Source organism: Podarcis gaigeae, assembly GCF_964106915.1.
Source record: "Podarcis gaigeae genome assembly, chromosome: 5".
Taxonomy (NCBI): Eukaryota; Metazoa; Chordata; class Lepidosauria; order Squamata; family Lacertidae; genus Podarcis; species Podarcis gaigeae.
Window position 1 is genome coordinate 65,873,064 of NC_139681.1, and position 14,457 is coordinate 65,887,520.

General features: G+C 46.4%; 1 protein-coding gene across 2 annotated transcripts in view; it reads right to left on the minus strand.

Annotated features, from left to right (window-relative positions):
- SNED1 (sushi, nidogen and EGF like domains 1) overlaps positions 1-14,457 on the minus strand; it is a 76,520-nt gene that overhangs the window by 25,636 nt on the left and 36,427 nt on the right. For both annotated transcript variants that reach the window (XM_083740102.1, XM_083740103.1), the window contains 13 exons: positions 14,252-14,365; positions 11,735-11,848; positions 11,241-11,354; positions 10,917-11,033; positions 10,200-10,325; positions 8,570-8,674; positions 6,639-6,752; positions 5,370-5,489; positions 4,307-4,423; positions 4,073-4,189; positions 2,268-2,381; positions 1,502-1,675; positions 351-464 (listed from right to left, as the gene is read on the minus strand). In XM_083740102.1, the coding sequence (XP_083596228.1) occupies positions 351-464; positions 1,502-1,675; positions 2,268-2,381; positions 4,073-4,189; positions 4,307-4,423; positions 5,370-5,489; positions 6,639-6,752; positions 8,570-8,674; positions 10,200-10,325; positions 10,917-11,033; positions 11,241-11,354; positions 11,735-11,848; positions 14,252-14,365 (1,560 nt within the window). The remainder of the gene's footprint in view (positions 1-350; positions 465-1,501; positions 1,676-2,267; positions 2,382-4,072; positions 4,190-4,306; positions 4,424-5,369; positions 5,490-6,638; positions 6,753-8,569; positions 8,675-10,199; positions 10,326-10,916; positions 11,034-11,240; positions 11,355-11,734; positions 11,849-14,251; positions 14,366-14,457) is intronic.

A 14,457-nucleotide genomic window follows, 5' to 3' on the forward strand; every position in this document is an offset into this window, starting at 1 on the left:
TAGTCCCTCACTGGGTTTCTTAAGCTGCTGCTGCTGCTTGTGACTCTCACAGGATCTAGTGCCAGTGGCAGATGCAGTAAGTGCTGGGAGAGCAGAAGCATTAGAAGCCTCCCCGCCAGTCCTCAGATGTTCCAGCTGCAACTTTGCTGCTGAATCTCTGGGCCACAGCAAGTCTCCTAGGAAATAATCCCGGTTCAGAAATGGCTCAATGTTAAGTCCCTCATGGGCCAGGGCTTTCTCAATGGGGCTTATGGTAACACTGGTGGCACGCCCTGACATACTACCAATGTGGTGCTATGGGCAACAACGTCAAGCAACTTCTTGGCACACATACTTGCACATTCTCTTACCCAACTCACAGTGGTGTCCTGTATAGCCAGTTTTGCACAAGCACAGGAAAGTGGCAATTCGATCTTTACACAAGCCTCCGTTCAGACACGGCTGAGATCTGCATTCATCAATTTCTGTAACAGAGAGGGGAGAGATGACCATCTAGCTGTAATGGAAGACCATAAAAGCCCTGAAAGAGACACAGACACACCCACCCCACCCTTATGTACCAGGACATGTGGATTGGAGCAGCCTACACATTAGGAAAGGTACATGTTAGAAACAACCCCTCCCACGGCAGCATGGGAACCGGGGATAACAGGAACCAGAGGTGCAAACACAAATCTAGTCACACAGTAAGCACCACTAGTCAGGGGCAACATGCTGCCTGTTAGCTGCTGGTCAAGAGGGGTTGCTTCCCTTTCACAGTATGGGCTATGTCAGCTTTTCCCAGCTTGCACCTATTGTTCTTTTATAATGGCTTTTCTGCATCATTGTTTCCTTAAGCTTGAGAAGTGCTATGGTTTCCCCAAGAGGATTTCCTCTCACCTTTTATCAACTACATGTCCCAGACTTCCAAGATACACAAGAACACCAGAACTCCAAAATAATCACAGGAACCAAAACTGGCACTGGTCTGGTTCCACTTTGTCTTCTCACAAGAACAATAGGCAGGTATCAGACACTGAAGAGTATAGTACTATAAAAGGTAAAGGGACCCCTGACCATTAGGTCCAGTCGTGGCCGACTCTGGGGTTGCGGTGCTCATCTCGCTTTACTGGCCGAGGGAGCCGGCATACAGCTTCTGGGTCATGTGGCCAGCATAAGCCGCTTCTGGCAAACCAGAGCAGCACACGGAAACGCCATTTACCTTCCCGTCAGAGCGGTACCTATTTATCTACTTGCACTTTGACATGCTTTCGAACTGCTAGGTTGGCAGGAGCAGGGACCGAGCAATGGGATCTCACCCCGTTGCGGGGATTCGAACTGCCGACCTTCTGATCAGCAAGTCCTAGGCTCTGTGGTTTAACCCACAGCGCCACCCACGTCCCTACAGTACTATAGTTCTGATGAAATATTAAAGTCACCAGAAACTGTTGCTTGAAGTTGAGAAGGACCTGATCTCTCACTCACTCACTCACTCACTCATTCAAACACAAAATCAAGTTACCGTTACACTCTGGAGGGTCACTCCAGACGCCTTGTGTTCTGCATACCCTGGGGTTATTCTGGGGACTGAGAACATAACCCAGATCACACTGGTATTCTGCCAGAGAGCCCAGCTTAGTGGAGTTAAATGCCACCTGGGCATGCTTCACCTCCTTGGGGGTACCACAATCTACCTCTATAAGGAAAAGAAAGAGTGGGGGAGGGGTGGAAGAAGAAAGGTTATAGAGCAATGCATTTGTTATATAGTCTATGAGCTGCACAATTAACACTGATGTAAATAAGGGCTCTGCCCTGATGAGAGCACTGGGGATAGTGAAGGCCTAGTTCCTCACACAGAACCTAAAAGGACATTCCCTTTTGTGTGAGTGACTTGCTGAGTTACGTTAGAAAAGTTCTCATGCTGTGGCCTGCCTTCATCAGAGAAGCAAAAACTGCAATGCCAGCCTCTAAAATTAATGTCGCCAGGGCAAGCCTTCAGTGGTTAGCATCATTTGTTCCAAGAGACACTGCTCTTAGCTCCCAAATGCAGTTTGTGGTGCTGCAAATAATTAGCATGGATCTGAGCTGCAAGTTCCAACCTGCCTTACACAAATTTCACAGAAGCTAAATTTTCAGACAGAACTTCCAAAAAACTCCGGAAGCAGTCCAGAACATTAGCTGAATGGTTTTGCTTTTTAAAAGAATTGAAAATGTCGGCATGGTCCATTGTACTAGGACAGATGACCTATCACAGCTGACTATGGGGCATTACCTTTCTAAGCATTTACCTGATTGGCAGTGCCTTCCTGTGTAGCCAGCTGGGCATGTGCACAAATAGCTGTTGCCAAGATCCTGACAAGTGGCTCCATTTTCACATGGATGCAGGAGGCAAGGAGAAGGAGCTGTGAAAGCAGAGCCCAGCCCACCAATACAAAATTGTTCCATTTAGTATTCCAAACAGAGCTTACAAAAGCACCTTCAAAAAATGAAACAACATGTGACAGTAACACAAATGATTTATAACCCTAGTAATGCAGTCACACTGCAGGATATTTTACACCACCAACATCAGAGACTTAACTCTGTTACGCTAACTGCTCAGCTTGCATCAATGTTGGAATTTTGAATTTTAATCACAAATGTAGGCCCCTTGGATTTCCTCTAGGACTGCAGTATATGAGGGGAGATTTAATTCTTCCCTCACCAGCAGCTATTCCAGTGAAAATAACCCCCCATGCTCCAGTTAGTAATGGAGTGGGGAAATTTCTATTGGTACCAATGGAGGGTGGAAGCTCCTTTTGGTGCCAATGGAAGTTGTCGACCCCCAATCACTAAAGGCAGCATAGGGAGAGGGGATTGCTATTGTGATCACAGAAGGGAAGGAGAAGATTAAACCTCCTCTCCTAAAGAACTGTAGAATCAATGGAAATTGCCCATTCCACTGTGCTTATGATTAATTTTTAGAAGTTCAGTGACTTAGCTGCAAGGCACATAATTATCACAACCTTATTCCACCCAAGCAGCTATGTTTTGAGCATCCAGCTATGGTTCAACCTAGACCACTGATCAGTACTTTTGATTGCTGTTCAGGATAAATCCAGCTCCTAATTTCATAGCATGTCTGGCATCTAGCTTACTTTTTACCTCTACAATGGAAAGCAATCAAATCTTCAACACTTTGCTCAAATCTGCAATATAAACAATGCATTCATTCATTTATTTAGTTGATTATTTCTAAATAAGGATTTCAGCAAATTCTAACTCCTTGGAGATTCAACATCCTGACGCCAGCCTATTGAGATCAAGCAAGCTCCTTCACTGTACTCTTCCAGCACCTGCATAAAACATTCTTGTTCAGTCAAGCCTACCCAGATGCTTAGAAAGTTGAGGTACTTTTAATCTGTTTTAATATTTTAACTTTTGTATGTTTTGAAAGTAGGGTTCTGAACTTTTATTGACTTTGTCATTATATCTTTTGTAAACCACTCTGAGATTTCACAACCAAGCGGTGTGTAAGTTTTATGAAGTAAATAAAGAAAACAACAGTGTTGGACTGGATGGCTACTAGCCATTATGAGTTGTGCTCAGGTTCGGCCTGTGTGCTTCCTATAGGCATCTGGTTGGCTACTGTGAGATGAAGAAGCTGATCGGCCTAATCCAGCAGGCTCTTCTTATGTTCTTAACCCCCTTAGGTTGCCAAAAGGAGACCCCGTCTGATGGCTTTACCCTCTGGGGAGAAAACCATACCTGCTGCCTAATGTCAATAGCCTCTGGCTTAGTCAGTGCCCGAAGGGCATGTCTGTTCTTTCACATGTGCTGCTCACATGTGAAAGATGCCTCCAATCCCATAACTACACTTGGAACTCTCCCCTTCTCAATTGTTTTTTGGTGTTCCTCTTTCAACAAACCTCCAAAATGGAGATCTTGAACCCAGTTAACATCCATTTGGGATGTGCTGCTACAGTTGCTTTAAAATGTGTGTGTGTGTGTGTGTGTGTGTGTGTGTGTGTAACTGTTTCACAAATATATATTTCAACATTGCAAATGCCTCATGGGAAGCGATTCATAAATGAAATAAATAATACACTAATACCTATCTCGCAGTGTCGCCCGGAATATCCTGGGAGGCAGTCACATTTGTACTTGCCGATATAGTGGAAACAGGTCCCCCCATTATGACAAGGCCCTGAGGCACAGGGGTCAGGCTTGCCTGTGAAAAGAGAAGGTCCAGTTTTCATAGCAAACATTTCCCTAACACCTCCCAAGAAGTCCCTTTACGTCCCCATCCCCTCGGCTAAAATTGCAGCAGTGCATGCAGTGGAGATACCTATCTCACAGTGCTTCCCCGTGAAGCGGTAAGGACAGGTGCAGTGGTATTCTCCATCTGATTCTTTACACGTCCCTCCATTGCGGCAGGGCCCAGAACTGCACAGCTTTGGCTTTGCTGGGAAGGAAAAAAAAGCATCCGTACTTGTTACAAGCCCCTTTAAAAGGCAGGTGGAAGGAGGAGTTCCACTCAATGGGCCTCTAGCCCTTTTGCCAGGTTAAACTGTGTCCCTGACACCTTCCCTGACCAATCCAGTGAAATAGGACTGGCAACAGATCCACGGCAGACAAAATAAAAGCACTTCCACATAAAGCGTCATTAATTTTTATTGAATTTGCTTCCAAAGCAGGAGTCCCGATGTCTGCATCAGCTTAAGTTTTGCACATCACCATTGCTCAGTCTCACAGTTATGTCAACTAAAAGTGTTGCTCAAATGGAACAGACTAACAGCAACTGCAAGTGGTGTTTATTTGCGATAGGTTGCTATGTCATTTTTTCTGCCTTACAATGTATGCTGAATATAATTTTGGTGTTTAGAAGCTGTTTTTTTCTGAATGTTTGGCAACTGGAAGTGCTATTTTGTTGGCACCAGGCTATTAAGCTATATCCATTTCTATTTTTTACAATTTTCAGAATTGTTTTACTGCAAGGTTTCCCAAACTTGTGTCTCCAGGTGTTTTTGGACTACAACTCCCATCATCCTTAGCTAGCAGTAATGGGGGTCAGGGATGATGGGAATTGTAGTCTAAAAACAGCTGGAGACCCAGGTTTGGGAAACCCTGTTTTACTGCATTGCTGTTATTGTGTAGAAGAATACATTTTAGTAAAACCTGAATTTTTGTTTTGTTTTTTGTTTGTCTTGGCTTCTCACAATGTCTTTTTGACCTGAGAGAGAACCATACCCTGGACAAGCCACGGGAGAGAAAAGGAGGGGAAGAACATTACCTGCAGTCAATTCCATCACCCTGCACTAGGAAAAAAAATGATAGTGTGCCCTATATATAGCATCAAAGTAGGATTTGGAAAGGCAGCTTCTGTTCTTCCATTCAGGGTTGGCAAATACCTTTCTCACAGTGCCTGCCGACGAAGCCTCGGGTACATTCACAGGTGTAGGAGTCATCTTGAGCTTCACATGATCCGCCATTCAGACAAGGATCCGAGTCACAAGGAGAGGGTGGCTCAGCTGCAAAAGCAGACATGGCCTCACATGGGCTGATGCTAAATAAAAACCCCACCTGCCCCACGGAAAGGAGCTCAATTAAATGACATGGAAAAAAGGACACACATCTTTGAATTAATAAGCCCAGGGGTCCTCTAGCCCACAACTCCTTGTTTCTTAGGATATTTATTTATGGGGATCTTCCTAGTGCCTGCAAACAAGCTACACAATCTCTGTAATAAAAAAAGCATGCTTACAGCACTTTTCAGGATACAAACTAACAGTGGCGTAGCATGGGGGGTGCATGGGGGGGCCGGCCGCACCGGGCGCAACATCTGGGGGTTAGGGTTAGGGGGCGCAAATCCACAGGTTAGGGGGCGCAAATTACTTGCCTTGCCCCGGGTGCTGACAACCCATGCTACGCCACTGCAAACTAAACTTGATGTTAAACGTGCTGCAGGCTTTTAAAAACACAACTAGCATGAGAAGGGTGGGGCTGATTATTATAAGAATTGCAGAAGGCTTGGAAGGGAAACTTAGCCCCTGCTTGCAGTCCTGAAGATCATCTCTCCTCTGAAGCAAATACTTACTTTGGAAAGAAATCTCCTACTGACACCAATGGGGGGATTTCTTGCCAATGCAAATACCATTTTCAGAGGAGGGATTTTCCTTGGGACTGCCGTGGGACGGGTGGTGGGGGTGAGCTTCTCATGCATATGTGCTGCGATTCCAATAATGATCAATCCCTGCATCCAGTGCAGACACAGTTACTTTTATGTGCAGTTTGGCCCAAAGAGATTGCCCAGTCTTATCTCATTTACCAGGGAAGGAACGATTTGCTCAGGGACTTCAACCTGGATCTGATTTGCATGTGAAGAACAAGAGGTAACAGGAGAAGATATGAATTGCTCATGCATCCCCTTCTCACATGCAGCTTCACCACGGCATTCGACACTAACATTCTATCAACTGCATTGCACCTTCCCAAGTCTTTTTTGCATTCAAAGAAACTGCTTCATTTATGTTGCAGGGTATGGACCCTACCTAGTATTCACAATTCAGAGTGGGTTCTGGATTAGTTTCTCTGGTATGCAATACTGGGCATTTTCCCACCACCTTGATCCTCAGATTCAAAGCCCATTTTGATGTGCCCAGACTCCCTATCCTACTTACTGTGGTTTGTGCCGTAATCCGTATGGCACACACAAAGGTAATTGCCACCGTACTCCATACAGTAGCCTCCATCTGGGCACTGGGTGTTCATATTGCAAGGTGTTGCGGTCACTTCTGCAGTGGCGGGGAGGAAACAAACACACAGCAGTTCCCTGTCATGCAGCTCAGTACCATGCAGGTGAGCTTTATTTAAAAATACCCCAACAGTTAAAAGAAACATTTTGGGGTGACACCTGCATTAAGAAACATACAAGTAAAACCAGCAGATACATGGATCTGAAGGCACTTTCCCTTAAAATAGATGTTATGTCATGTTTCTAAATTGCTTTTAACTCTGAGAGGATTCTACACTGGGGAGGCTAACTTTTTTACACTGCCCCATTGCAATCCCCCTGGGGGCCACATGCCTATAGTGACTGTGGCCCAAAAGTGGGTATAGACACCCCACATTCTCACACAAACATGCAAAGAGCCCCGCCTCCACTCCTTAGCTGATCCTTGCAGTGTGCATGTATATTTTACTCACCATTGCAGTGCTGAGCTGGGCAAAGAGGTTTACTTCTCTGTGCCCAACCCAGTACTCCAAGGAAGAAGAAAACTGAGTCCTCTATGCTTTTCAGGTGATGATCAGAAGAGCAGAGAGGGTCATGCAATGTTATCCACTGTCTCTGCGTTAGATTTCTTTTTTTTATGGGGTGGGGCACTGGGGTGTAACCTGTGGAAACATGGCTGGCTTGAAAAAGATTTCCTGTTTAGGGAAGTTTTTAATATTTAATGCTGTATTGTTTTTAACACTTGATTGGGAGCCGCCCAGAGTGGCTGGGGAAACTCAGCCAGATGGGTGGGGTATAAATAATAAATTATTATTATTATTATTATTATTATTATTATTATTATTAAGCTTTTATATCTCTAGATGGGAGATTGAAACTGAGCATGACTGATGTAACAGTGATACACTCAAAATCAAGACAGTTATCCTTGTCAGTGGGAATCTTCAGAGTCATCTTGATGACTTGGTAACTGAAAAAGAGCTGGATTTCCATAACGAAAGCACTACAGGAGTCGCCTTTTCCTGTCTTAGGCAGAAACAAAGGCTAGACATGGACAATATTATTTAAGAGTGTTGAAGTGGTTTGAGAGAAATATCAGTTCCTGTGGTATACATGGTGGGTTGTATTTTTTTGTCCCACCGCTGTCTCTGATCCAACAGGTTTTGCAAAACTCACTTACCACAAGCCAGGAGTGGGAAAATCAGCCCCCTCCAGATGTTGCTGGACTTTAAAAAAAAGGTAAAGGACCCCTGGACAGTTAAGTCCAGTCAAAGGTGACTATGGGGTTGTGGCGCTCGTCTTGCTTTAAGGCCAATGGAGCTGGCGTTTGTCCACAGACAGCTTTCCAGTCATGTGGCCAACATGACTAAACCACTACTAGTGCAACGGAACACTGTGACGGAAGCCAGAGCACATGGAAACGCCGTAGTGGTACCTATTTATCTACTTGCACTGGCATGCTTTTGAACTGCTAGGTTGGCAGAAGCTGGGACAGAGCAATGGGAGCTCACTCTGTCACAGTGTTTCGAACTGCCAACCTTCTGATCGGCAAGCCCAAGAGGCTCAGTGGTTTAGACACAGTGCCACCATGTCCCACTGGACTACAACTCTCATCACCCCTGACCACTGGCCATAGTAGCTGGGCTAATCAAAGCTGGAGTCCAACAGCATATGGACTATGTCCCTGCCATAAGTAAAAGTGGGATGAGTGTATACACAAGCAGCAATCTAATTTTCAACCTGCCTTAAGCTGTCTGAAAAATGCTCATCTTTCTCCAAAGCAAGAGCTCATTGGTGGAGAGCTTTACTGAGCTACAGAAACCAGTATTCAGAAGGTGGACAGAATAGCCTATCGGTAGCCATTAACAACATTCCTACCAAATTCACAGAGAAGACCAAAATATCCTGGAGGGCACTGGCATATGGTGACGTTTCCATCCAGACACTTCCCCCCGTTCCGACACTCGCAGTCCTCTGAGAGCTCTGTAAAAAGCCAAGGGGGTGGCGGGGACGACGACTAATGAGGCTCATCTGTGCCAGCAAAAGCTCAAGCTACTGAGGCCTTCACAACCCCCACCAGTAACCAACAGAGTGTTGTTCAGGCTGCTGTGGGGAGGGATCTGGATTAGGTTTGGCTACAAGTGTTGTGGTGACAGAACCTTTACTCCCTTTCTCATGACCTCAGATATTTACCTTAATTAACACCCAAGAGACTGCAAATTACAAACCAGCTGCTGCTGCTCCCCACTGGAGTCATCAAGCTCCACCTTTCAAAGGCTCCCTTGTGGTCCTATCTGTGCTCTGTTCAGTGACTCTAATGAGCTTCATTGCTTCTTGTAAGAGACGTACCTCACACTCAACCCATTTCCCCTCTCCTTCTGGAGAATGACATGAACCAGTGTTTCCTTGCATGGGGTCACTGCCTCCAAATGGAAGATTGCAAAAAGGACTTATAGGGGTAAGTGGGGTGGGGAACAGGAAGACATAGTGATAGGATGGAGAAAATTGCAGTTCCCACAATACTGCACAGTGTGTAATAAATTTAGCACAGGAGACTCTCCATTAAATGAAGTACCACCTGGCCACGTTGCGATGCATTAGCAATTGCAACGGCGTGATGGAAGTCTATATAGACTGGGAAAGGGCTGTTATAGGACCTGAATCATCAAAAGAAGAGCTTGCTCCACACAAGCGTATAAAAAAGAAAGGTATGAGAACCTCTGACTTTGTTGAATGTGGTCCCACAGTTAGGGGCTGATGTAAACAACCCATTTTGACCTAATGGAAACCAAAGGACTGCCATCTTTTGGAGCACTTGTTGGCTCTGGGAATTTGCCAAGATCACAGGTTGCTCTTGAAAATTGTGTGTGTGTAGTTCAGGTTAAGTCATTATATTGGCATTACATTGAGAGTTTCTAGCACTGGTTAACATGTCCTTCCCCTACTGGCAACTTGTGCTGGGATGTCTGTGCCATCATCACTACATGCAAGTGGTCATGTATATATTTTAGTGCCCAACCACACATAATTCTCCATATTTCCCCTAAGAGGTGTTTTTGTTTGTTTGTTTTTTGGTGGTGGGGTTTCATTTTACCCAAAGCAACAGTGAGAAGCCAGAGTCTGAATCAGACATACTTATTATGGTGGGGAACACTAATCTCTTCCATGCATGCCTGTTTCTTAATAACCTGCCTCCATTGGGAAGTCTAAACTGAACTCCATCCTTGGCTGAATGTAAAGGCATTTTCGCACACCCCTGTAAACTGAAAGTGAGAAAAGCTATGAACACTGACCAGCACCACTTCCACCCTCCCACCCCTGTTTTGATATTATATTAATTTGTTTTTCTGCTACCGTTGTGTTTATAAACCAAAAACCCAATTCTCAATATAATGGCTCCCCTGTCCATATGACCTTTCATGCTAGACTGCAACATAGCTGCTTTGGGTAAAGCACCCCTCCCTGTAAACAGAATGCGTAGTTTGTATACAGACTGGGGTACACTTACTGTCTTCGCAGTCGGTGCCTGTGTATCCTTCCGCACACTCACACACATATCCTTGGCTGCTTTCAAGGCAAGTGCCTTCGTTCTGACATGGATTGGACATGCAGGCACTGGGCATTCTGGGCCCACCTACAAAATATTTGTGAGAGATCAACAACATGAGGAAAGAGGGGACATGCCTGGTTAATATTGCACAAAGAAAAAGGGCTAGGTGTTCTTCAAACACATGAATTATTACTCTGAAGGAGGATGGGGTTCAGTTCTCCATGTCTACAGTGGAGAAGATAACAGGGTGCAAACTGCAGCCCAAAGGACTTTGGTTGGATATCAGGAAAAGCATCCTAACTGCATAGTTGCTAGGGTGCTTTGGAATTTTCAGTAGTGGAAGCCTGCAAAAGAACCTTAGATAAATACATGTCTTGATTAATTTGAGTAGATCTGATCCAAAGTAGCTGAATAATTTCATAAAACAAAACCCTAAATCAAAGGGTGCACATTTACGAAAATGAGGGTGAACAGATTTTTTCAATGAATCTACTCTAGCAGGGATAGCGAACCAGTTTCCCCTATATTATTAGATTCCATTTCCCATCAGCCTCGGCCTTATGGGAACAGTCAGGGATGATGAGAGATGTGGCCCAATAATAACTGAAGAGCCACAGGTTTGCCATCCCTGATTTAGACAATCTCTCTGAGGTGATGTGGGGTCATCCTGCTCACCATATTGACAGTTGTTCCCATAGTAGCCTGGAGAGCATGTGCAGATGTAGCGCCCTGGGCGAATATAGTTGCACGTCTGTCGGTTCCTGCAGTTTCTGCCCTCACAGGCTGAAGGATCTAGAGCGGAGAAGAGTAGGGAGCCTCAGTACAGCCCAACGCAGCTGAATAACTATACACAACAATAAGTACAGGGCTGGGCCTAAGGAGAGAGTCTGACAGAGTAAAGAAAGAGAGGTTCAGAGCAAAGAGTCCGCCACTGAGAGGAATCTGGCTATGTGGGGAGGAGAAGGAGGGTGCCACCACGCAGTTATGAAATCAGGGCACCTGTTTCACAGCGCTGTCCTGTGAATGGCGCCACACACACACAGGTGTAATTGTCCACTAGGTCCATACATCGCCCACCGTTCAGGCATGGGTTGGAATCGCATTCGTTTATTTCTGCGAAGGAGAAACAACAACAAAAAGATCAACACCTGACCACAACTGCAGGCCTAGCCATGTTTAAAACAAATATAGGTCTCTGCATATGGATGATTTAAGGGTTGTCATTCATAAGGATGGAGGTAGAAACAGGGCTGGGAATCACTGTTGTGAAGCTTCTCCATAGTATCATAAGCCCACTCAATGGAAGAGAGCAAAGAATCCCATGTGTGTGCAGAAAAAGACATGCTTGCTGCTGGACTGTGGACGTGTGTACATAGGCTCTTTGCGGTCCAGCCTCTGATAGTAGAACCCCCTTGACTTACCTTGGAACAGCTTCCAAATACCTCTTTTTGTCTGCTTGACTGGTGGGCTAAATGTATTCATTGTTAGCTCACCTGTCTCACAATCTTCTCCTGTAAAACCTGGCTGGCAAAGGCACACAGCTGTTCTGTTGGCCACTTGGCATTCCCCGCCATTCTGGCACTCTTTGGCTTCACATGGAGACTCCTCTGTAGTGTTTTAGAACAAGAAATGGAGCTTAAATTAGTTCACAAAAGATTTGCCCATTCCATTGATACAAACAAGCATGTGTGGTGTGGTTTCCTCCCAAGGCTGCTGCATGGGTGCTTCAGACAAGGGACTTAGTTTGTCCCTTTCCCAGACATGCTTCTCCTGCTTTCAGAATTAGTAGCATTTCTTGGCTGTAACACCATAGGAAGTGAGAAGCTATGTGGGGTCTGGGAAATGGCAGAATATAGGAAGTTATGGTCTCTCAAAGCTCAAGTGCCTCCCTTAGGCATATGATTCAATTACAGCTCTCTTCAGACTCTGTGCAAGAAAAAAATGATGCTGCAAAAAGCCAATTTGTGGTAACAACCGCCTTCTATGAATCTGTTGTACACCTTATAGTTTGCAGTCAATGGCTCTTACAAGGTTGGAAAAATGCAACTGAACTTCTGAAACCAGATAAATTTGGAGTGTTCTTATAATATTGGGGAGGATGGTGATGCCTGCAGCAGCCACAAAGACTCCTTTTAGTGGCCATTTACATGCCAAATTTATGTCCATCTTTCCCTACCTCCTTGCCAAGTGAATAGCACACCGTGAAGGGCATTGCATGGTTACTTTCTTAACAATCAACAGGCAAATGAATCAATCGCTTGACTTGATTTGCCTCCAAGGAATGCTCTGGTTTGGGAAAGGGCAAGCCAGACAGGAGCCCCTGAACAAGGCATTCTGTTTAGAGGTGTTGTCTGGGCAGTGGTTCAGGTATGCTGCATGGTTAATTCAGCCACAGGTAGAGCTGTGTGGGAGACACACACACACACACACACACACACACACACACACACAAACTTGCATGTACAAAACCTGATCACATTTACCTCTTCGCTTTTCTCCAGCAATAGTATATTTCTATCCTATGCAGGCTGTGGGAACAGTGGCGTAGCGTGGGTTGTAAGCACCCGGGGCAAGGCAAGTAATTTGCGCCCCCTAACCCGTGGATTTGCGCCCCCTAACCCTAACCCCCAGATGTTGTGGCCGGTGCGGCCGGCCCCCCCTGCACCCCCCACGCTACACCACTGCCACAAAGTAGTGCGAGGCTTAATCACATGGCGGGGAAGAAGGCAGCAACTGGGTCCCGGGGGCGTCTCTGATGTGGCCTTACAGGCACCATTTGCAAGCGGGGAGCGGCACCCCATCTGCGCGAGCGCGCCCCCAGACGCAGGAGCCGCGCAGGCAGGGCTGGGGGCTGAGGCGCCAATGGAGGGGAGATGAAGGGCCTGCGAAGCCCTCGAGCACCAGAGAGCTGCTCCTGGTTTCGGGGGGGGGGGGCTTGGCCGGGGGCGGCAGCCCTTTTGTCCGCAGGATGGCAGCGGCGCCACCGGCCAGCCCCATTACCGGCCCGGCCAGCCTCCCGGGGCGCCAGGGCTCCGCCGCAACTAACACCTTCCCTCCAAAACTGGGCTGGTCGGATGTAGTTCTCTCCCGCGCTCAGCTCTGCGCTGGGCGGCCGCTGCATTTTCCCTCCCCCAGATAGTCCCTCCCTCGCTCTCTCTCCGCTCCGCAACGCACGCCTGGCACCCTCCCCCTCCACAGTGGGCGGCGACCCGGCAGCTCGGATCAGATTCGCACAGCCAGCACTGTGAGAGAGAGAGTGAGCCAGGACCAGGTAGGGGCAGAGAGCTCCGAGTGCGCCCCCAAAAATGTTGCGCCCGGTGCGGCTGGCACCCCTTGCACCCCCCACGCTACGCCACTGTGTGGGAACATATGTTCTGTTCTTCTGGGGAATGATTGTGTATATATGTGTTGCAGAAAGGCACCTGTACCTTTTGCACCAAGGTCTCCCATCCCCAGACCTGATTAAAAAACTATTGTGACTGCACACTAGCCACCCTCTAGTACTTGGAAGGATGCTGGCACTAGGATTAAAGGGAGGGGGCAACACCTAAACATACACCATTTTATGATTTGTACAGTCTAACATTTCCTGATTCAGAATGTTTCAGCAGAGAATTAGAAAGACAACTTTCCTGCATACAGTTCCCACACTACAACTGCTAACTGCTTTCTATCCCAATTTGTTCCGCAAAGTACCATAGTTTGAGCAGGCCATCCCTAACCTCTGCCCCACCCCCAGACTAGAACTGAAATAAAGAGGTACTGGCAGTGCTTTCTTCTTCTTCTGGGGGTACTCAAGGGCACGCAGTACTGGCACCTCTTTTTGTTGTTGTTTAAAAGTGTGGCACTTACTGTAACAACTTTGTGGTGAGCACTGGCACCTATTTTTCTAGAAAAAAGTACTGGGTACTGGTACTGGAATGCCTTTATAGACACTTTGTCCACCTAGACCTGCCTGTAAGCTGTTATCTGATTTCCCTGTCCTTTTGCAACTACACAATGTTTCTCACCAACTTCACACGTGGCTCCTTTAAATCCTGGTGGACACCAGCAACTGAAGCTGTTAATGCCATCGATGCAGGAGGCTTTGTTCTGACATGGGCTGGAAGCGCACTCATCCACATCTGGAAGGTAATGGGAAGGAAGCGAAAAAGTAGGGTGTGCTCTCATACATTCAATCGAAACACTTCACATGCATTACCATCTGTAATTAACC